The sequence below is a fragment of the Rhipicephalus microplus genome, chromosome 3, assembly GCF_043290135.1.
Source record: "Rhipicephalus microplus isolate Deutch F79 chromosome 3, USDA_Rmic, whole genome shotgun sequence".
Classification (NCBI taxonomy): domain Eukaryota; kingdom Metazoa; phylum Arthropoda; class Arachnida; order Ixodida; family Ixodidae; genus Rhipicephalus; species Rhipicephalus microplus.
Genome location: NC_134702.1, coordinates 39,815,066 through 39,837,173, shown reverse-complemented (window position 1 = coordinate 39,837,173; position 22,108 = coordinate 39,815,066). Strand labels below are relative to the sequence as shown.

At 41.5% G+C, this 22,108-nt stretch overlaps 1 protein-coding gene across 3 annotated transcripts; it reads right to left on the bottom strand.

Moving 5' to 3' along the window:
• Positions 1-1,202: 1,202 nt before the first annotated feature.
• Positions 1,203-21,776, bottom strand: LOC119176355 (vacuolar protein sorting-associated protein 33B). Of its 3 annotated transcripts, none has more exons than XM_037427597.2 (19): positions 21,485-21,776; positions 20,771-20,851; positions 19,915-19,979; positions 19,185-19,302; positions 18,557-18,697; positions 17,323-17,427; positions 16,678-16,774; positions 16,509-16,586; positions 15,091-15,164; positions 14,894-14,980; positions 13,863-13,953; positions 13,056-13,124; positions 12,089-12,153; positions 11,239-11,340; positions 8,904-9,098; positions 8,316-8,420; positions 7,098-7,188; positions 6,800-6,892; positions 1,203-5,646 (listed from the first exon to the last, which is right to left on the bottom strand). In XM_037427597.2, the coding sequence occupies exons 1-19, from the start codon at positions 21,617-21,619 to the stop codon at positions 5,567-5,569; spliced, it is 1,872 nt and encodes a 623-aa protein (XP_037283494.2). In that variant the 5' UTR covers positions 21,620-21,776; the 3' UTR covers positions 1,203-5,566. The 3 variants fall into 3 exon arrangements, with proteins under 3 accessions (XP_037283494.2, XP_037283503.2, XP_037283511.2); XM_037427606.2 differs by having other exon boundaries at positions 21,527-21,775; XM_037427614.2 differs by having other exon boundaries at positions 21,531-21,768.
• Positions 21,777-22,108: the final 332 nt, after the last annotated feature.

Here is a 22,108-nt window from a genome sequence, read left to right as displayed (position 1 = left end):
GTATAAAATACAGCAATCGTGCTTTTCATTTTGTCAATGTCTAAGGACTTGCAAGTACAATGCAAAATCTTGAGAAAAAGACAATCTTTATGAAGAGGTAGATTGTGCAGGACTTGTCATTACATAGGGTCCAGAAACCTTCACACAATCAAAGACTGACTTTCAAGCTATCCTTTGAATCTTAAAGCGATTAAGCATAAAGGTGGTTGTGTATACTGTTCACCTGCAATGTGTGCCAGCATTTTAAAAATATTTCGTTCTATTTACATTACAGATAAATCAACTTTCCCCTGTTCAAAACTGAGAGAAATTAACTAACTGCTACATTAGAAGAAAAGTACAATGCATACAAGAGGCTGTTGGGGGATTCAAACACACGAACCTGATGGGGACTTAACGGATCCTAAATATGTCAAGCAAGTAGGAATGTGAAATACAGAAACATGTTAATTAAGCTTTGGAGCTCAACGTCCTTGTACTCATAGTTGGTTAAGAGAAGCGACTCAGTGGAGAGCTGAGAATTCATTTTGAGTGCCTGAAGAACTCTCAACCGAACCCCTGTACAAAAGGGTTCTTGCATTTTGTTGCCATCTGAAGTCAGCCACAGTGGGTGATACGATGCACGCAACTGTACGTCGAATTGCCAAACTCCAGTTCAAATGAGTCTCATCATTTCTGTAGCATTACATTCCAAAATCACTTTATGATTGTAATGAACCCAACCATAGTGGGTCACTGCAGGTTACTTCCCATCGCATGGAATTTTTCGATGTGCACCAAAATACAAGTCCCCATTGAGGTCCAGCCGCTGCGGTTGGGATTTGAACATGTACCCTCAGACTTAGCAGTGCAGCACCTCACCTGCTAAGTTGCATCAGGTAGCTGCTGAGCCTAGATAACAGAGTGAACACATATTTACTCCGAAGTTTCATTCCGTACAGATGTTTCAATGTTTTAAATTGGCCCATTGTTTTTCCAACCCATTTCTGTACTGGGACAATTCAGTAATGTCAAATAATGCCTCTCAATTGGAGAAAAGTTTGGTGCTTCTCAGAATAGATGAATCTCGCTATAAACAGCGGTTTAGAGAACACAAGTGGTTCATATGAAGCCAGGAAATGGTGTTACTTAAATAGTGTGCATGCAGTTCTGTTTTGCTCATCCCATTTGCATATCTGTTCAAACACAATCAGGCGAACCACTTATATTGTTTTTAACCATGCTTTATTCAACCTCCGATAATTCATACTCATGAGTGATTCCTTTCCCACCGCTTTCCAAAAAAAAATGATGGTCCCTTGAAGCCGAAATTAACGACTAGTTGAAATATATTACACACAGCTGTAAGTGCTAATGTGGGATCAAAAGTTGAAAGGACACTAAAAGGAGAATGTAAATTGATGTTTGCACTTGAATTACCATTCAACAATACCTTGGAACAAAATGGTTTCGTCATTTATGAACGAGCCCAATAAATCATAAACAAAATGCGAAAACTAGAGGCGCAACAAATCTTGCCACAATGTCATTCACATTATTGGCGCATTTGTTAAGCCTAGCTTATTTTTTGTTGGTGAGCGCAGTCTACATTGCATTCTAAGGGAGTCACGGATTGGACTTGGCAAGTTTGAAGAAGTGCTACTCAGCAACAACCCTAGCACTGACAAAATACATCAAAATTTGTAATGCCACCCTTCTGCACGAGTACTGAGGCTTAGGTGCAATGTTCAGTGATAGAATGTTCATGTTTCTTTTCCTGAGCAACGATAAGTGATTAAAATAATGAAATTGGGCAATTTTGAAATAGTACTTTGCAATTTTAAAGTAATTTAGTGTATCTATCTAGTATCCATTTAAAATATCCAGAACAAGCATACTTAAAAGTTCGTTCACGTTGAAACTGAAAACACACACACAATAAAAAGATTGGTAGATGCACTTCCTCGCACTATGAGCTAATTTACTGCAATAACTAGAGGAGCTCACAGAGGATACTTTCATGTTTTCAACAACAATTTCAACTACACAACACACATGTTTTTCTCACAAGTGTCAATATTTAGTGTTACAGCCTCTTAGCATGGTCAAAAGAGACCAGAAAACAATCACAACAACAAAATGATATGTGCTAAGAGCTTAAGATTGTTACTCCTAAACAAGCTGACGATTAACTAAAAGTGCATGGTTATGTTAGACTGGCAGACATTATGCCAAGATATTAGGCGGTTTCAGATTGTCTATAAAAACATCAACATTTTGTAGCAAAGTTTACAGAAGTAACTTCATTTTGCACAGTCGATTTTAGCCACTAGGTGCGAGCCGCTGATTTTGATAACTTCTAGTACAACACACCGGTAGTGAAAAAAAAAAAAGTATTTTGGCAATTTCGCTTGTTTTCCCTTCAACTTTCTTCAAGCCATTGTTTCTAGTTTTATTACTATCACCTACAACTCTGGCAACCCAGCAATCCGCAGACCGTAAGAAATTTACGAATAATCTCGAACTACCTGTTGATCTATTAAGTCTGTTTTCTTAAGCTATTAGAAAAAGGCCTTTCGTGTTTACATGCACTATATAGCAAGTGGAGACAGTGTATGTGTGTTTGCGGCATATACCGTACAAGACACAAGTGGTACGCAAAAAAATTATTAGTGCATAAATGAAGCCTTCACTGAACACCAAGACCACTTCAACACTCTTCGCAGATCAGCATCTAATAAACTTGCCTCAAATTGCTTCCTGTGTTTTTATTAACAGTGTGTAAATGATAAAAACTTCCTTTCCAAACCGAAATTTCAAATTATAAGCCTTGACAAAAACAAATCCTCTCATTAGAACAGTGAATCACTTCAAATGATCACACAGCAAACTAACACTACAGAGAACCATTCCATATCATTTATATTACAGTCACCATGGCAGAGAAATAAGCACATTTCTGAGTTGAACAACCTCTAATCATGAACGCATGGGTACTGCCACAGGGGGGCCCAAAAATTCTGACTGCCATTCCTTTCTTCCCCTGCTTACCCCATAAGGAACATACTTGTCATGGTGCCCCCCGCCCCCGAAAATCTGCATAGACCATCCATGCATGCACTCTGATCAACCTTACACTGCGCCCCAGTATACACTCATCGGAGTGGCAAAATAAAAGCATCGTCTCAACACAAGCAAATGCCTGTCAGCACAGTCAGTCTAAATAAAAAGTGATCACAGCACTGTACGGTAACTCATTCATCATGCACTTCTAGCACCATCTTCTAGACATGTTCATACACTACCAATACATTGGTCACAAAAGGTTTACAAATCCACATACAGTAACTGAAAGTACAACTTGATTCGTGGGAGTAAACAGCAGTGTAGAAGTTCCTGTGTTGACTTTTGTGTCATACTTTAAATGCGAGTACAAGCCATGTCCAATTCATCTGTACAAGCCACATCCAATCATTTCATATCTTAAGCACATCCAGCTTACCCTTAAACCATAAGCGTAGCCAGTGAAAGGGATTTGGAGTTCAAATACTCCCCAACTACACCTAAAATTTCTCTGTTTCCATGTCTATACTGTATGCATGCATGCATATATACAGAAAAGTATAACACCCCACCCCCAACCTCCCCAAATAAAATCCGGGTTATGTCCGTCCCTCCTGTGAACTGCGACGCAAAATTTTTTTTCCAATATGCGTGCTTTTAAAGGGGTACTGAACTACTTCCAAGTAATAACCGAGTGACCTCAGTATCAGAGTTTATAGCACCACCTATCGGCCACGGAAAAATTTTTTTTAATTCATCAAGTACAAGCAGGGTTGGAGGGATTTGTTGCACACTTTGAACACTTTCTCTTTTTGTTTATCTCGAAGAGCAAGCTGTACGCTACACAGAAAGGGATGAGAACTGATGAAATGTGCACGTCGTGAGGTTGATCATGCATCTCGAAGCTTTAGCGACATAGAGGGCAGTGCCCGGCACGTGGCAGCACTTCAAGGCAAGAAGACCATTTGATCCAAGCACTGCTCCAAATTTACATCAGTTTCCAGACAATAGCAGTAATGTGTTAAGTGATGTAAAGTCTCCGGTACGATGGCCCTTCAAAAAGTGCTAATACAGGCCTGTGAATAAGAGAAGGCATTTGAAAAAGTGGCAACTTTACGCTCTGCTTGTGAACTCTCCTTTCTGAGCACAACTGCAGCACTCACCTTAGCTGTTCAAAGCGCATCCTTCTTTTTCTGCTGTATACGTTTTTCACCATGCACGAGGGGTAGTTCGGGAGCTTAAGCGAGGTGAGCTTACAATCAGACACCGACACGTAAACAGTTGCATCTTACACTGCGGACACACCAGTTAACGGCACGTGCACCAAACTGACAGCATAAAAATTTCACAGACAACGTGGCTGCTTGCGTGACTTCCCGATTATGCCTCGACAGTTCACACAATTCGATCAAACACACTAGCTACGATAAGTAGGTCCACTACCGATTACGGCGTGAAAAAACACAGTGTGGATTGTACTACTGTGGACTAATATGAGGCTGTAAGGTATGGCGCAGAACACTCCTCGCAAGTAACTGTTAAGCATTGCACCGCCACACACTTCATCAACCAACATGCCACAGATAGGCATCACACGAAAATTGTGTCAAAACTGGCAACAGTGCAACAAATGGCGAAATGACAATGATATCTAGCGTGGTCCCAGTTAATAATTTCTTGCTCCCACTTTTGTAAACTTGCAGTTGACAGCAGTATACTACATTGTTAATGTTATTTTTCACAGTGCAAACAAAGTGTCCTCACATTTAGTGAGTATACAGTAACAAGTGTTCAAATCATTGCCAAACCATAAGGGTTCTCAGTGTTTCCATTCTTTGCAATGCCTTATTTTTTTCAAGGTGCCCCAGTTCCTCAATTATTTTGACGCCATCACACACAAAAGTTACCACAGCTGGATTCTTTAGAATAGATATGCAGGGCACGTTTGCTGGGGTGGTCAGCAAAACAAAAAATAGTACTGGTTGCAACAATATTACACCATACAAAATGAACAGAGCAAAGGATACTGAATATTCAAGGTGATATTTACAATCAATATATTGACAGATTCAAGAAGCTATATATAGCCACAGCACTAATTTTTTGCATGCAATCATGCATTGCCCTCTTGTGACTGCAACTCTTCAAGTGACAGTAAAATTATGTCCTGTACCTGTGTTCATTTTGCCTGGCACTTCTTTCCAACAGTTGGGATAGACCATACTTGCCCAACCTTCAATCTTCATAAAAGCAGTTAATAGCGAATATCTAATGGCAGGCGAAGTATCGATGGTGCTCCATGCAGTGGTGCAGTGGGTGTGAATGAATGCATCCACAATGACGTGAAAAGAAGAGCGGTTGAAGACGGCAAGGACATAGCTAAATTCCGAAGAGGTGCTGCACAGCCGTTTGGGTGACACGTTGGGCATCTAATGCCTCACGACATGGCTAGCGATCTCAGTAAAGGCGAGCACAGCTATGCTGTAAAAAGGAAGGTGTTGGGTCCTCCTTGCAGCGTCCACGGCTACCGACCCTTCATGATGACGTTTTCAAGTAGGCTGTTGCCGTTGACAGTCGCGGTTGTTGCAACCAGTATGTGGTAACCTGAAAAACAAAATTTGATAGAACAGAACTCAAATCAGTGGACATTATAACATGAGACACGGTGGGTGCCAAACCAAAGCATGACTGTTGCCTAACAAGTCGGTATCTTGATCTGCATTACAATGAAAATTCGCTCCCTGAATACCGACATGACCAGGAGAATTAATCACAGAGCTATCTGAAAACAAGTACGAACGGTGCCCTTTACACAACTGTTAAAGCCAAGATTTATTTATTTTATGTAGCCTCAAGTAGTGTCACACATGCAAGTCAGCAACATTCAATGCTGTATAAAGTGCTTCAAAACACTGAAACTCTGCTCTTTGTGCTTTGAAAGGGAAAACACATGGATCCGAGGGATCCATGCTACTAAGAAATCCAATGCAGGTTTCTCTGGATAATTTCTTACGGGTATAAATGGTCGTATTCCAGTAATACCTATGTAAATTAATGAAAAGGTTAATATGTGGCATAACAAGGCCTAGGTCAAAGTGTGGCAATATTGGACAAACAAACTGATTTTGCAGAACACCGTAGCGACAACAACCACTCACGCTAGGCACGCATGCTGTTAATCTATCATGAATTTCATACTTTTGCACCCTTGGGACTATGCTCTCTATACTACAGCATGGTATTTATCTGCCACTATTGAAAGTGCGCAAATACTAGCCCCTTTGCAACCGAAAGAAAGGAGTAAAAACATGCCAAAATCATTAAAAACTTTTTTCCGCTAAATCCGTCGAACTTTCTTAAATGGTACCATTCTTTCAATTCGATGATGCTCCTTTATTTCAATTATTGCATAGAAAAGAATCACTCAAAGGTGGCTTCACTGCATGACCATACAATGAAAAAGGCCAATAAAATGAAAGCAGAGACACAAATGTGTCAAAATGAACAAGCGTGGTCGTCTAGAGTAAGAAAACACAAGTATTACGAGTGTTATCTTCAATGCTTTCGTGCGTGACCAATAGTATTTGTTGAGGATTGGTATAGTCATCATCAGTCAATTTGTTTGAAAATTTCATGATGTCTATGCTTGTTGGCCGTTCTAAAAGAGTTAGGAGTCTCACCTTGAATGACTATTATGGTTTCCAGTAATATATTATTGTAAGAAGCAGTCATATCTGTTCTTATGCCAACTCCTCACCTTTCAGTTTTCCTAAAAGCCGGAGTGCAGCGATCTCTGCAAACGTCACGCCTCCCAGAAAGTACACCATGACAATCTTAGCCTGTGAAGGATCTGCAAATGGGAGCGACAAATAGCTAATGAATGTACTGTATGAATGGAAGTCTACAATTAAATTAACGATTACAAGAAGGTGCTGTTGACGATAACATTCAAACCCACTACACTGCATCTATCCTATAAACAGACATACCAAATTAACACACATTGACAATCAGAGCAATATTACACACAAAGAAATGTGTGTTTGTATCAGCACCTTTAGAATGTGGATTAGTGTACGTTGTGGTTGAACCAGGTAGAAGCTTCAGGGCATCTTCGTAGCCATGAATACCATCCTTCAGGAGGATCTGTAATGAATTAAGTGTTCATACTATCAGACCTCGATATAAAGATCCTGGATATAACAAAATACAGATTATAACAAAGTACATGAAGAACAGTCTTGTAATAGATATAGCATTAGGAATATACCTTTATAACAAAATATCAGTTATGATGAACTTATTTTCCTATAAGGTGTAACTTCGTTATACTAATGAGGTTTGGGTGTAGTATCATGACACCTTGTGTTATATAGTAGAAATGGTGATGAACACACAGTAATGCTATGTTAGCTGGGTTACATACTGTTTACAGTTATTAGCTAAAAGTTCTTTGTAGCAATACTTGTAAGAGTTATCACCATCAGTACATAGGTTTCTACGATAACAGAAAAAAAAGCCAAACCTGTCTCGTTTTGTTCGTAGACCTTACCATAAACATTAATGTAAAGAAATCTTATGGACTTTCAACTGTTTCCCAAAACACACACTTTGTTACTCAGTTTAAATATGCTGAAACGACTTCAGGAGTGTTTCTTTTGATGTATCTAGAAGCATAATGATGCCACAACATAGACATATTTGCAGAGCACAAAATGAACGAGGACAGATGGGAGAACCCAGCACAGATGCTGACTTCAGCTAAATTTTATTGGCAAAAATGCTAGAACAGCTGTGTTTGTGACCTTGTCCGGCTTAGTTAGTCTCGGAATTCACTGCGGAAATTGTGGTTGCCAACCGCAATTTGTAAATTGTATCGTTGTCGCAAAACATCATGAGCACCTCACACACGAAGTCATAGAAGCTAATATAATGCAATAGCTCGGTGGCCTCCTTATTAACATGCCATCTGTTGGCCTAAACAAAAAGAAAATTCCTGATCTAGCTATGATGCAATGAGAAGTGCTTTTACACTGATGGGTACTGTTCTCACGCTGATATCTTGTGTATATATATCTAGCATTCTCACTAATAAAATTGTTGAAGTCAGTACCTGTGTTGTGTCCTCTCGTCTGTCCTCGTTCCTTTTGCGCTGCACAAGTATGCCAATGCTAAATCACCAACTAGCCCAAGTTACTGCTTTATAAACCACCAACATGGGCATTCGTAACCAGTCTGAACGTGATTCACCCAAAGAAGACCACGGTACGCACCTGCTCCACCAGTCTGCACACCACTGGGATGTAGGCACCGCTGAACACGTAGCCCATGTCTCGAGGATTCTTCAGGTCATAGCTATCACCTGCATTGGGTGGAATCTGGACACAAAAATAACAACAGCACATGAACGGCCCATGAACAGTGTGACACTGCACAACCTCAATCATACATTTTCGAAGAGAAAAAAAAATGCAGGAAAAATATGCTATCCGGAGGAATCCGTCATTTGAATTCACTAAAACAACACACTGCTTCACTTGATAACAATAAAGGCAATGTTGAAATTGAGAAAATCGTACAAAACAGAAATGTGGTATGCTCCGGGCAACAATTCTTGTCATTTATATTAGATGTCTCTTATAAGCAAGGCACCTCCTATGTATTTTCTTATCAACCCGTCTTTTATTGTAGGCAAACTGATGTCTCTTATACCCATTTGTCTCTTACATCAGTGTTTCTGACAAAGGGGTTCAACTGTATCAAGATGTCTCTGTGTGACCAAAAAAGGGCCTGCTCTAGCCCCGAGCTGGACCAATTCCTGACAAAAATGGCATTGTGATGCAAGGTTATAACGGCCTTACCAGACTTAGCCTTTTGGTGATAGCGCTGAAGCGTGTCGCCCTGGGTAGCGACGCCATGGCGGCTGCCACCTTGCTGGCAAGGGTCGGAGCCATAGCCGAAGCTGCGGCCCCTCCTATCCGGCTGGCTCCCTGATCCTGGCAGAGACCGAGCTTCTTGAGGAGATGAAACGTCCACATGTGGTGGTGGCCATGGCTCTAGAATGAGGACGCACGCAGCTGCTCAGGAACAGCAAAATACTTTTGAAAGAGCACGAAAGCATCTGTGCAAGGAAAGCGAGCAAATGCTATTCTGCACAAGATGTGCAATCCTTGAAGACCGTTTAATGAGGTACAGAGGTGACAAAAACAAAGGACTAGTGTGACTATTACATGCTTTGCACAAGGAATAGCATGTCACTTTAGCCAGGTGCACATGTTGTCGTAGTCATTGTGCGTTGTGCCTAAAATATTCTACATTAAGAAGGAAGACGCTGTTAGAACACAATACAGCATAGCTCATGCCCTTATCGTCTTTCACGTTCCTAACCATGCATTCATCCACTTAGCAAGAAATACATCTTTTGCAGAACAACAAGCGAATGTATAAATTTACTGTTCTGACATTGTAGCATGCCGACATGTGAAAGTGGACATGCACCACAATGCAATGACCTTATGGGCAAGACCTGCACATAACAATGTCTGGGTATACCTGGGTACACAGCGTTACAGTGCCAGAATAGTTAGTTAAAGGTAAGCACAGAAGACCAGACTTCTACACGGTAACTGTCACAAGATTAACAACACTACATAGTATGCACAGCAATTGCGTGCATGATGACTGATAATGATGAAGGCCTTGTTCCGCCAGACTTGATTCCTTCTTTATTGAACAGTTTGCAGCTCATCATAAGATCACATGACAGCAGCTGGCAATAAAAGATTGTTCCAAACTCTCTGTCATGGCTGTGAGTGGCATCAATAGTCAAAACATAAATACCCATTAAATAACCAGTCAACAGGCTGTGTTTTTTTTTACACCCCTCAAACAAGCTCGGTAATTTGTAGAGTAGACCGCAGTGATCACATTTTCTGAAAATTACAGAGCTGCGTGCTGCCCAGGGCTCCTTTCCTACGCCTGAATAATCTCCTTGCACGTGCAGTGACAACACATCGGCAGCTCGTCGATTGGTCTAAACCAGGTCTCAACAAACAGTAGTGAAGTAAACGGCAGTTCCTGTTCCCACCAACAGCTACGACAGAGCTGTTCAACCATATGAGTTGCAAAACTCCTCATAGGCTCCATGCATCAAAATCGCGACACTTCACTGACCCAGTGACGGAGGAAGGACCTTTCCTTCCTCCGTGGACCCAGTCTTTGGAAGTGAGTAGATTGTCGCGCCACCTGTTGATCAGCACACCTACTATGAAGCGCATTACTTGTGTTTTGTGTTGCTGGTCCCAGATGGTGCAAGAGTCTGCTTCCAAAAAATCCAACTCCTGAAAAATCGGGCCAACTTCATGTTCGTGTTTTGGAACGCAGTTTTGCTGCAAATCGTTATCAGCTGCAAATCGAGCGAGTGGGCTGTGGAGAAGCATCTGCACCGGGTAAACGGTAAATGACCAGGCATCACAGCAAACGAAAGTGTGTTGCGACTTCTCGAGTTCGCCTATGATGTCAATCGCTGATGCCTTGTCACATTAACGAAGTGGGCGGAGTCATAACGACAAACCATGCCTTCCCCTTCCTCTGAAGGAAAAGGGTGGCGAGACCGCGCGAAAAACCAGCTGAATGCATTTTTCTAGCCCCTGCAACTTTCTTAATATAGCGCTTATTCACAAAATTCTTGAGGCAGCATGTTCACGAAGTAAATATGCACATATTTCTCTTTACAACAATTTTCGGACCTTGGGGTTGTTTACTAGCCAATTTTTCATCCACTTTAATTCCTTTCCATTAATGCTACAAGTACTATACTATACAGCTAAAACATAGAACGTCCCTAAGGCCTTCCTTAGCTTTAGTATCACCCATTGGTTTCTTTATGCTGTGTATAACAATGAAAAGGGCTCTCGATCAATCACCCCTCTTTCATTCACTAATGGTGAAGTGTGATAACATGAATCCAGCAGACATCGTTACAAAGAGACGAGAAAATCAAAAGCGGTTGCAGGAAAGTGCAACTAACGGTATACTGAAAATACGTTTCTGAAGTTTAATTATTGCTTCTTACAGTAATGAGAGTTCAGTGATGGCATCGATTACCCACAGTGTAAAATCGAGCACTCTTAACTTCCTGTACTGCTTTCAATGAAACTTTCGAAATGTGGTGCAAAGCATATGGAGCGTAGTCACCTGTAAAAACTGCTGCGTGAGGGTCTTGTACTCTTGGGATGGAATGCCGTCTTGCGTGAGCGACAGCAGGCAGAGCAGGCGCAAGGTGCCTACTGCAGAGTGCTGTGGTGATTTAGCGCAGAGATTGAAACATGAACAAGGAAATAATTTTAGAACGCTTAGCGGGGCCCGTCCATCACTTGCCTCACTTCTACAACAATTTTGAATATTCAATTTAAGAATTAAGTTTAAAACTCGTAAACTCGCATCAAATATGTGCCGCAATTCAGTACAAAGCATCCTATAAAACTTAAAAGGCACATAATATTGGTGTTGGGAACATCAAACTAAAATATACCTCTCCTTTCTCTTTTTTTTCGAGCGTAACTCTCATGAAATCTGCACAAAAGCTACAACATTGCACAAATTATTTGTTTAACAAATACAAAACTGCAGTTTCCTCCTTTTTGTGAAAACTGACTCACAACGTTCCCATGGTGTTGAACTATGCGCCCGACTTTTTACATTTTAACAGTGAAGCTGCATGTCGCTAAAGTTCCACGCATTTTTCATATGCATCAACAGTAACGTACGTGCCACATCCATTGGGTGAACGCAACCACTCAGAACCGTTCCATTAAAAATGAAGACAGGAACACACTGGCAGCAAACACCAATTAAGATTGTCTAAACTCTGTTCAAACTGCTCTATATAAGCGAATTTCCAGTTCTCGTGGAATTAGTATCAATGAGTCTTCACTGTACACTACTACTGGCTATGTGTAAATGAAAATGTGCTGCCATTAGTTTTCTTTTAATTACGGCCCTGACACGAAAAAAGCAACAGGGTCAAATTGCCCGTTAGTCTCACCTGCCTGTTGATGCACTCCTCGATGAAGTTCATCCCTTCCCTCACCTCTAAGCCTTCCAGCAAACCTGTAAGCAAAAAGATTTTGTTCAAAGAAAAGATGCCAAGAAAATACTCACATTTAAAAAGAACTATTATTTACAGAATAATAACTCTTTAGACGAGACAAAACAAGGTACAGTATTAGGCACTTCAGCACACATCAATAAATAACATCCATGTTTTAGCAGACACATGTCTAACCTTATAGCTTGAGTGGCAAAACCAGAAAGCACTACAGTGTATACAGGGGCTGCAAAAAGTGTAGTTATCGACCAAATCGGAAAACTGTTCGTACAAACATTTACCTCAAGAGGATTCCTATGGCTTTCAACTGCTTTGTGGCTTTCAAAGAAATACTGGATTATAATAGCCAAAATCCACAACCTTCATTCACGTGTGCACCGTCTTACTGTTCCTCCTGCAGTTCAGTACTAAAGTGACACTGCTTCAAATTTGAAGCTATTAACGGCGGATAAACTGTATTAGTCACATTTTTAGGTTTTATGGGTGAGAACCACTATGAGCCCGATGCATGCTGTAGCGAGGAATTGTGGATTAATTTTGGTCTCCTGGGGTTCTCCAGATAAAGTATATAAGCAGATATGGCTGTCGGAATGTCTAAACTCACAGGCATAGGAATCAAAGAAATGCACATACAATAATTCTCGCAATAGCTGAACGGTCCCAGCGAAGGAGCTCCCCCAAGCTAGCGTTCAGTAACAAAACTGCTTCTGTGCGGTAAAACATCTGTCATTCCCCTCCAGTTAAGCCCGCGGTTATAAAATTGAATGAACCTTTTCAAACGAGCACTTTTTTTACTTTGCAGCAAGACCTAAACCTTACAGCATGAAATGTGGAAGTATGTAGCGTGTTATATCCATGCGAAGGAGACATTAGCAACTACCATTTTGAAGATAACCGTACTTACTATGCTCTGTCCTCAGTTGCCCTTCAAAATTTGTGCGGGAGTTCTTGATAACTTCACATGACCCAATATCTGAGAAAAAAAAAAGAGGCAGGGGGAGAGAGAGGCAGGAATGGAGTGATACACAAAGCCAACATTGCCAACAGACTTGACATGAACGAAGAGTTGGTATCCTTGATGCTATGCTTTCCAATGCACACCACAGCTCTCGCTACAATCGCATCAGTCAATAACATGAAAAACATTCAAAGGCAAAAGTAGTTTTGACATGAAATAAATGTCAACACCGCTGTTACAATTATGTGACACTAAATTAACATTTGATACCTGTCGGTCCTGAAACACTAAATGTAATTTGCATTTCGAAATTGAAGGCAGCAATCAATCCTTTTATAGTTGGGTACAACTTTAGAACTGTGGGGTATATCCTCCTGAAAAGCAGATTCCCAGAAACCTGCACCAATTGGCACTCTCTCAAGGTTGAATTCATGAGCAAGAGGCCAGTGACACCACTTCTGGAGAACTTTTCCAAATTTGTGAGTGGGACTTTTTTTTTTTTTTTTTTTTACTGTGGAGGAAATAGGCAGTAGCAATTCAGTAATCAGCTCGACGCCTCTTTGGACTAAGTTGAGTCTGACTTGTAACATATATCGTGACTGAAACAGGAAGTGTTCAGTTTGAACTGCCACAGTAAGAATTATCACGAGTATAACAAATGCCGCCCACGTTTTTGATGCTCACGTTATATTCCTGCTTTTCATATCGCAGTCATGAAATATCGCGCAATTCCATGTTGACAGCACCACTCACACACTGCTAATGAGCTGTGCTGCTGCTGCAAGGACCTCAGTTCGTTGGCGACAAAGTTTTTCATGTCTCCAATAGACATTCCGTGCCTCTCCTGAAATAGAAAACAGAACCACTTGAACTCGTACTGTACTCGCTACTCTTTTAAAAAACCGCTTATCTTTTAATTAGATATAAACAATAGTCCTAAAATTGCCCTACAAATCCATCCCACTTACACTACCAGTAATCTTGAGGCTATCAATAGTACACATACTCTTTTTCACAAATGTAGCCTCCCTGCCCCCTTTATACAGAGCTCTATCTGGGCACCTGACCAGCTAAAAACAACGGCGAATAGAATGGCAGTGAACACTGATACGTAAATTTCAAAACGTTTGCGCAATGCCTCTGTGTACGATACCAAAACATTAATCTAGTGTCACACGACGCAAAGTGTTACTAACTATATTGATATTTATTTACATAGCCCATAGATTTTCGTTTAGCCTTGCATATGTATACTGCCTTCAATTGTGGTTTCACTCTAATTGTATCTCTTTCATATCCTATGCTGCTCCTGCAACAGGCCCTACCAGGCTTGCAGTATTTCTTGTGAGCAAATAAATTATGACTAAGTAAATATTCAATGAAGTGATTAAATAAAACAGTATGTGCTGCTTTCATTTTGTCACTTTTGAACAACTAGTAAGTTTCTAACGGTAAGCTACACAACAGTCATTTCTTTTTTCTAAATTTAGAAGTTTTTATATTGCCCTAAGCATAAGATACGTGCACATTAAATTAACCCTGCTACTTGCTAACATCTGAGACCACTGACACACTTATTCAAGGAACATTAAATGAAACTTTGAAACCATTCAATAGACAAATTGTTCACCAGCCCAGAAACCTTGACCATCAATGAAGCAGCCTGGAGAGCTTATCTTTCTTCAGCATGTGAAAACAATCATGGAAACGAGCAGGCTAGAGAGAAAGAGAAGTAAGTAGATCTTCCAAGCTTAAAAAAAAAGAAACAGGAAAGTGAGACTTACATTGTACTTTGATTGTAGCTGTTGTGCTTTTTCCTTAAGCAACACGAAGACACTTCCAAAATGTGCATCCCTGATCTCCTTGTAGACCTGTACGATGGTGAAAGATATTTTATAACTTCAAAATTGATCACGCAACTACTTTCCAGCGCTCAGAGTGGTTAAATAGCTGCGAAGTAGTTCAGCTCACGGACACTAACCAGGTCTGTGCTGTTGACGGTAAGCCGCATTTCCTGGTCCTTCCCAGTCACTGCTTTGTCGAAAGTGACTTTCCCTGAAATGAAAGTCAATAAAAGAATGCTTGTAAGACTTCTTTAACAACCTATAATCTAGATAATATATAGGATAGAGAAATTTCAAAGCACCCCAAGAAATGACCTCCTATGCAATTTGTTTTTGTAAGTCAATTCATTTCTAATTCAGCTGTCTTCTAGCGGCAATGTAAGTACTATTATGAATTCAATCGAGGAGTATGTGTAAGTACTAGCCAAAAAACAAATTCGCAGGGCACCCCATGCATTCGTAAAAGATGACTGGAAGGCGAAAGCCATATGCTTCTTCTCAGTCTATGTACTGATCCTGCCCCACTCCCCTTTGAAAGCTCTCTGCTGCACAGTTTCCTATAAAAACTGGAGAGAACTCTGGCACTAATGTCTATGAGAGCTCAAACGCACGGTGCTTCAGCAAGCATGGAAATGATGGGTAGCACACGACTTGTCTTTCGTACTTTTAGCTCTGCTTGGCTTCGCGTGGCTTGAAGTTGCTTTGTCACGAAACGACAATCAGCAAATGTTCCGCAGTTGCACTTCACTACTTTCTTCTCAGCCTCACCATTTCAAATCGGTTCACGAACTTTATAACCGCTCATTTTTCGTTTAAAAAAAAAAAAACAAAACCAAAACACAGTAATAAACAAAGCCACAAGCGTGTCTGAAGCCCACAAGCACGAACACTAGGAATATTCATGTACTGCCCATAATTCCCATGTTCCCTGAACGATCGCAGCACCAGAGTCCCCTCTAGTTAATTTTAGAAAAATCTATTCTCTGCTGCACTTAATGGGCTTTCACACTGCCACCAGGGTCAGAGGCACTGTAAGCTTTCTGCACCACACCTGTTTTCGCACAGCCTCTGTTATCCACCCCCACTTAACCAAGCGACAATGATGTGATGATGTCGCATTATGACGTCACAATGTTGTGACAGCTTCATAGTTTTTGCCAATCAGTGTAGTCATGACAATGTCATTTGGTGACGTCATCATGTGACGATTTTTCGCATCACTACTGCTGATGACGACTCCTTTGAATCACGGCGTCGGTGTGATTCGAAAAGACATAATGCACCTTCTTTGGTACACTTTGTTATAAGAAAAAATAGAAAGTTTCCAGAATAAGAGAATAGCCATGAAGGAAAAAGAAATACATAATAGCCTGAAGTAATAGACCCCCCTTTTAAGGATGCAACCTGGATTTTCATATAGGAAAAAGGTACAGCCTACAACACAAGGGTATGAGTTCACAATGCTGTTACAATCGATTTTCCTGTTTGGTGAGGCATCTAAACCTCTGCCTTCATAAAATATGCTCTCTGCCCCAAAAGGAATCAAGAAGCTTACCACTTTTAATTCCAAAGTACTCATCCAGAAGACCAGAATAAGTGAGTTGGGTGAGCAGCACGCTTGCATAGTCAATGTCTGCAACGTAAACATGAAGGAAACAAAAGTGATCATTGCCCGGCACGCCTTTGTTGGTGTAGTAAAGGTGTATCGAACTCCTATGCCTCACCTCTGTCAAACAGAAACAAGTGACTGATTCGTGGCAATGAAGGTTCCTTAGGTTTCGAGAAGTCGGAGGGAAAAAGCTTTATAACCTTTAGTACACCCTGTTTTGAGGAAAAAGGATAAGCTTTCATGGCAAGAAAATCGTAGTGAGTGCGAGAGAAACATACGCTAATGTAAATGATGAATCCCCTTTAAAAAGGCCCAACTGGTATATATACAGAGGAGACACGACAAGCCTGCAACATCAGGGAACGAGTTCATATTTCACAGTAGCCTTATTTGACGCTACAGTGAAATTTACTGGAATCCTGTAGTTGCGCGAGTTGGCATGCTTTGCACTACATTTCTTCCAATCGCACAAAGCAGACACATACACATGCAAGAGATAGTGAGATGTTTACATGTGGTTGGAGACTAGAGCTCAAGCCAAAGGCTAAAAAAAATCAAGTCCTAGATCATGACCACAACCGGTCTCCTAGCCTGATGTGCAAAAAGCATGCATATGAAATTTTGACATTCTAATAGACACGGAACATATGAAGACAAAGATATTATAGCAAAAATATCTGTTTTTTCTATCTTTTTTTTTTTTGTGCTACAGCTCAAGATCTTGTTAGGATGGATGCTCATGAGAGTACACAATTGTTACCTCTGCACAGTTTCCCTGGGCATAAATGTGGCCGATTGGACCACACAAGCTTTCCAGCTGGAGAATGGATTGGGCCACACAACTTGTCCAAGCACAGTCACCATCCTAAACATGCAACAACAACAACAACAAAAATGAATCAAGGCTTATAAAACTAAGCTTCCACCTTTTCTAGCTCCAAAAAATTTGTATCTTTTGCTCTTAACAGTATGCATCTCAGTGTGAAGGCTAGGCCTCTTGCTCATAAAAGGTTACCTCAACTCAAACTTTCAAACGGGAAGTTTTACGTCAGTAAAGCTCTGGAACATACTATGCATTGTGATAAAAAAATTGCATTAGTTCTAATGTTGGTTCAGTAATAGGTGCTTTCGAGTGCAATTCTGGAGAGAGAGAGATAAAGATGCAAGGAAAGGCAGGGAGGTTAACCAGACGCACATCCGGTTTGCTACCCTGCGCTGGGGAAGTGATAAAGGGGAGAAAAGAGGTTGCAGAGAGATGAGAAGGTACACACAATCACGAGCACACTCGGGGAGCACACACAGTCTACAGGCGGTCGCTCAGGTTTGTTGACTTTAGGTAAATTAGCAGTGCTTTAGTTGCTTTCTGCGCAACTGAGGCAGATGCCCAAGGTCCTAGTATCTTCTGCACACAAAATGGTCCGAGGTCAAGTTGATTCAAAACCATCCGGAGCTGGCATCGCTGTGTGTCGTAGCAAGCGCAGCTGCACAAGACATGTTCGATGGTCTCTTCAGCTCCGCAGTAGTCGCATGTAGAGGTGTCTGCCATACCAATGCGAAAGGAGTACACCTTTGTGAATGCAACACCCAACCAAAGGCGGCATAACAGTGTCGCATCGAAGCGGGAAAGTTGTGATGGTAGCTTTAGCTTGAGCGAAGGATCCAGTTCATAAAATTGACACCTTAGGAAGCTGGTAGACGACCAGAATGTGCGTGTGAGATCTCGAGCCAGAAGGTAAAGTTGTCTTGCTGCATCATTCCTTGATAGAGGAATCGGGACTACACGGATTCCTTCATGGGCTGAGCGGGCTGCATCATCGGCTAATTGATTTCCGGTTGCAATTCTGGAAATGCTGTAATATCATATCAGCTGCTTTCACAGCTGCAACTCCCTAATTACAGTTTTCATGCATCAAGTCATTAGGTTAACGTAACTTAGCATGAACAAATCGAAATAATTTTGTCATGTACCTTCACCTAATGTAGCATCTACTCACGATGAAGAATGTGCTGAAGAAACCAGGAAGTTCCAGTGAGAAAAGATCCGTGTCCAGTGGAATGAGACCCAGTGGATACTCCAACAGCTTCACATAGCCAAAAACCCCTTCGCTTTCCAGCGTCTGCTCGCAGACATGGGCCTGCAGTTGCAAGCACGAAAAATGAGGCATCTTTTTTCTGCACCAATGTTTGCAGCCGTTACAAAACGTGAGGGCAAGTGAGACAGCTGAAGTGCTGATGCCAGAAAAACGGAAGCAGGCACGATCAAAAGCCTGCCCTCGTAATCACTTGAAAATTAACACTTATTGACAAAAAGTGCTTTTTGTCAATACCAAAGCGACAACAGCCCATACAGACATGATGTTTTGTTGCACACAAGTAGAAGTGACAAAGCACCATCAAAAAGTTCCTTAGCACAAAACTTCAGTAGGTACCAAAGACATAGGCAAGTGAAAGATTCTGAGGACATGGTTTGATGAGACTCTCTACTATTGCACCGAGCTCATCAGTTTCGCTCTGTGAAAATGCCCAGTCCTGTAAGATATACTCCATAACTTGATTTTACTGACGAATGCTCCATTCCCACCGGAGACAATCACTGGTACAAAGAGAATGCAAGTTACCTGCCTTTCTGGGGATACAGATGACGTAATACTTGCATTCCTTCTTGTTCTGCTTGTGGTACGTGATGTGGTTGGCTATCACTTTCATGTTCGCAATCGTTGACCTCACAAGATAGGCACATCTGAAACGAATCAGACGTCGTACTTGAGGCACCGCAATTAGCATGTCGGTAATAACTCTTCAACAATGGGCGCACAAGAGGAATGTCAGCTGAGAGACAAGTGTTTCAACAACGAGACCTTTGCACAACGCTACTTGTCGCTGCCACCTGTCAAAGCCCACAGCACCATACAGACATTCATACAGCATTGTTCATACGGCATATAGATAGCATTTTGTCGCTTATTGAACATATGCTCATAGAACATATATATCGCTTATTGAATATATGAACATTGTACATATAAAAGACAAAAAGAAAGAACAGAGGACGAAAATGAGAATTTTTCATGAGCACTACAGATTACCACGACTAGAACCACTCTTACTAAAACATGTTGTTGGGGTATAGTTGATTGATACCATGCACAATGCAATGATGCAACGCAAGGCAATCAACGCTCTTTCCTGTCTTCTTCTTTTCTTCGCCTTGCACTGCATCATCACCGTTTGCATAGAACAGTCCTTGCGACATTTTGGCAAGTTGTGGTAGTTTTTTGGCTAGTTGTGCTGACCTTTTAAGCGATAGCAGCAAGACCATTGGAACCGTACTCGTAAATAAATAATCCCTTACTGTTTATTGCCTGCAGGTGGTGCTGTTGTTTCTAACTTGTAGATTTTCTCCACGCTGCAAGTTCTCTGCACAGATAAGAAGTGTCAGTTGGTTGGGGCAGACCTGATAAAGGTTTTAGGGGTGCAATAACGAAAACTGAGCAAAAAGCAAATAAGTGAAACTTTGAAAACATTCGTGAAGTACATTAGTAAATGCAACGAGCAAGCTACTGTCAGGTACAACTCAAGAAGTCAGTGGCATTGCCTCTTCAAAGGCGGACGTACACGAGCTTGCACCAAAGGATACGCACTTCAGTTTAATTTCATGAGCTGCATGGCTGATGACCCTGCCTTCTGGGAACATGAGTGGGACATCTCTTAAATCACGGAGGCTACTTCACTTCAGTCATCTGGGCTTCACCACTCCGGACTGCCGAAGTTGTGCCTGACTATAAGTGAACCAAGTTTCACTGGGTACAAGTAACAACTGCAATCGCTGGAAGTCTTGAAAACACGTAGATTTAGTGCACCTAGGACGTGATGGCCAAATGTGCAGGTGTGGTTTTATCTGCTGAAGTGAATGACTAGTAGGATTGCCCAGTGCAATATACAAGTTAAATTACAGACTATAATAAGCTCCAGAAAGCAACTCCTTGTCCACAAGAAAGTTTTGCATCACATCATCATAGTGATTACCAGTTTATTTTGCATTTCTTCCGATTTTGAATGTAAGACAATCACATAGGCAATCTGCCCAGCCAAGAAAAAAAAATATTGCATAGAGCTCGCAGTAATGGTCGTGACCCAAGCACAGCTCGAGGCTTTGGATGCGATCGTCATGAATGGGACTTCATCTGGCAGAAACTTCACGCTGTTACCTTCAACACGCCAGCACTGGCAATGTGATCAAGTGGGAAGATGAGATCCTCCTCAATGACCAAGTCTTTCACGCCTTCAATCTGTAAGAGAAATGACAAATCGGCACTTCATGCCAACAAGGTGACAGATAAACAAAATCTCGACGGTGCATCAAGATTTTATGTATTGCATGTGACATGGCTAAGTGCTTTTCTTTATATTCAACGGTTTAGCACATGCATTCTTAAAGTGTGTAATTGTTCATTCGTGACCATTCAATTATTTATGGTGTTTTTAGATAATAAGGACGGTATGTAGTGACGCACATTGATCTATATAAAAGAGCGTTCTTTCCAAAATAAAAATTTCCTGTTGCTATTAAGCACTCTGCCCCGCGTATTAGTAGCCGTTCAAGTTGCGTTTTATTATTATTATTATTATTATTATTATTAACCACGCAATATGTCGAACTGGCAGTTCCTAAACATCTATACGTTACAGCTCGTTAAAAGATAATATACCTACGATGACGTCTCTGAAGAAACGTTACGTTATATGATAGGTCCTGTCACGTTACCGCCGCCACCCAACGAGGACAAATTGCCAGATATATACAATACGTTAGGTACCGCCTCCGAATGCTTTTACATGAAACAAGCAATCGCAACGTAAGCAGGCAAATGATCACTCGTAGATCTCGCTAAGCGGATTTTAAATCACCAAGCAGCGTTTACAGAATCGATAAAGGAACGAAGCTGGTGGCCCTGGGCATGTACCGACTTCAGGGTGCTCGTCAACAGCTCTCCCGTAGCGGCCTTCAGTAATTCCTGAAGCAAGGCGCACGGATCAGGAGCACCGTAACGCGCCATTCCGTCCAAGTTGACGCTCGCTAACGCATTAGGAAGCAACAGAGCCTGGCATGTTGCACATAACAAGAGGATTAAACGAATCTAAATGCTATTGCAATGGGAGTGTCCGGACTGGAACTAGCAGAACGCAACAGTACTGTCTTGGCTTGGCCTGGATAGGATTGGCCGACATCTGTTTACGCGCAATGTTGCCCACATGCTTCTTTAAAAACGGCTACAACAAACAATTCAGACAGTTGTTAGTTCCCTTTGTTAGGTCATTCCTGATGAATAGAACGGCTACCATAAGGATCGCTCAACACAAGTCAGACGAGTTCGCCTTAGGAGCCAGAGGCACTCCCCAAGGGGCGGTCATCTCCCCCTTGTTATTCAATATAGTCATGAAGGGCTTATCGGAGAGGCTCAGATCCCTGCCCAATATAGGCCACTCGCTTTACGCGGACGATATCACGATCTGGTGCCCGGGAGGATCACTCGCAGAAGTACGCA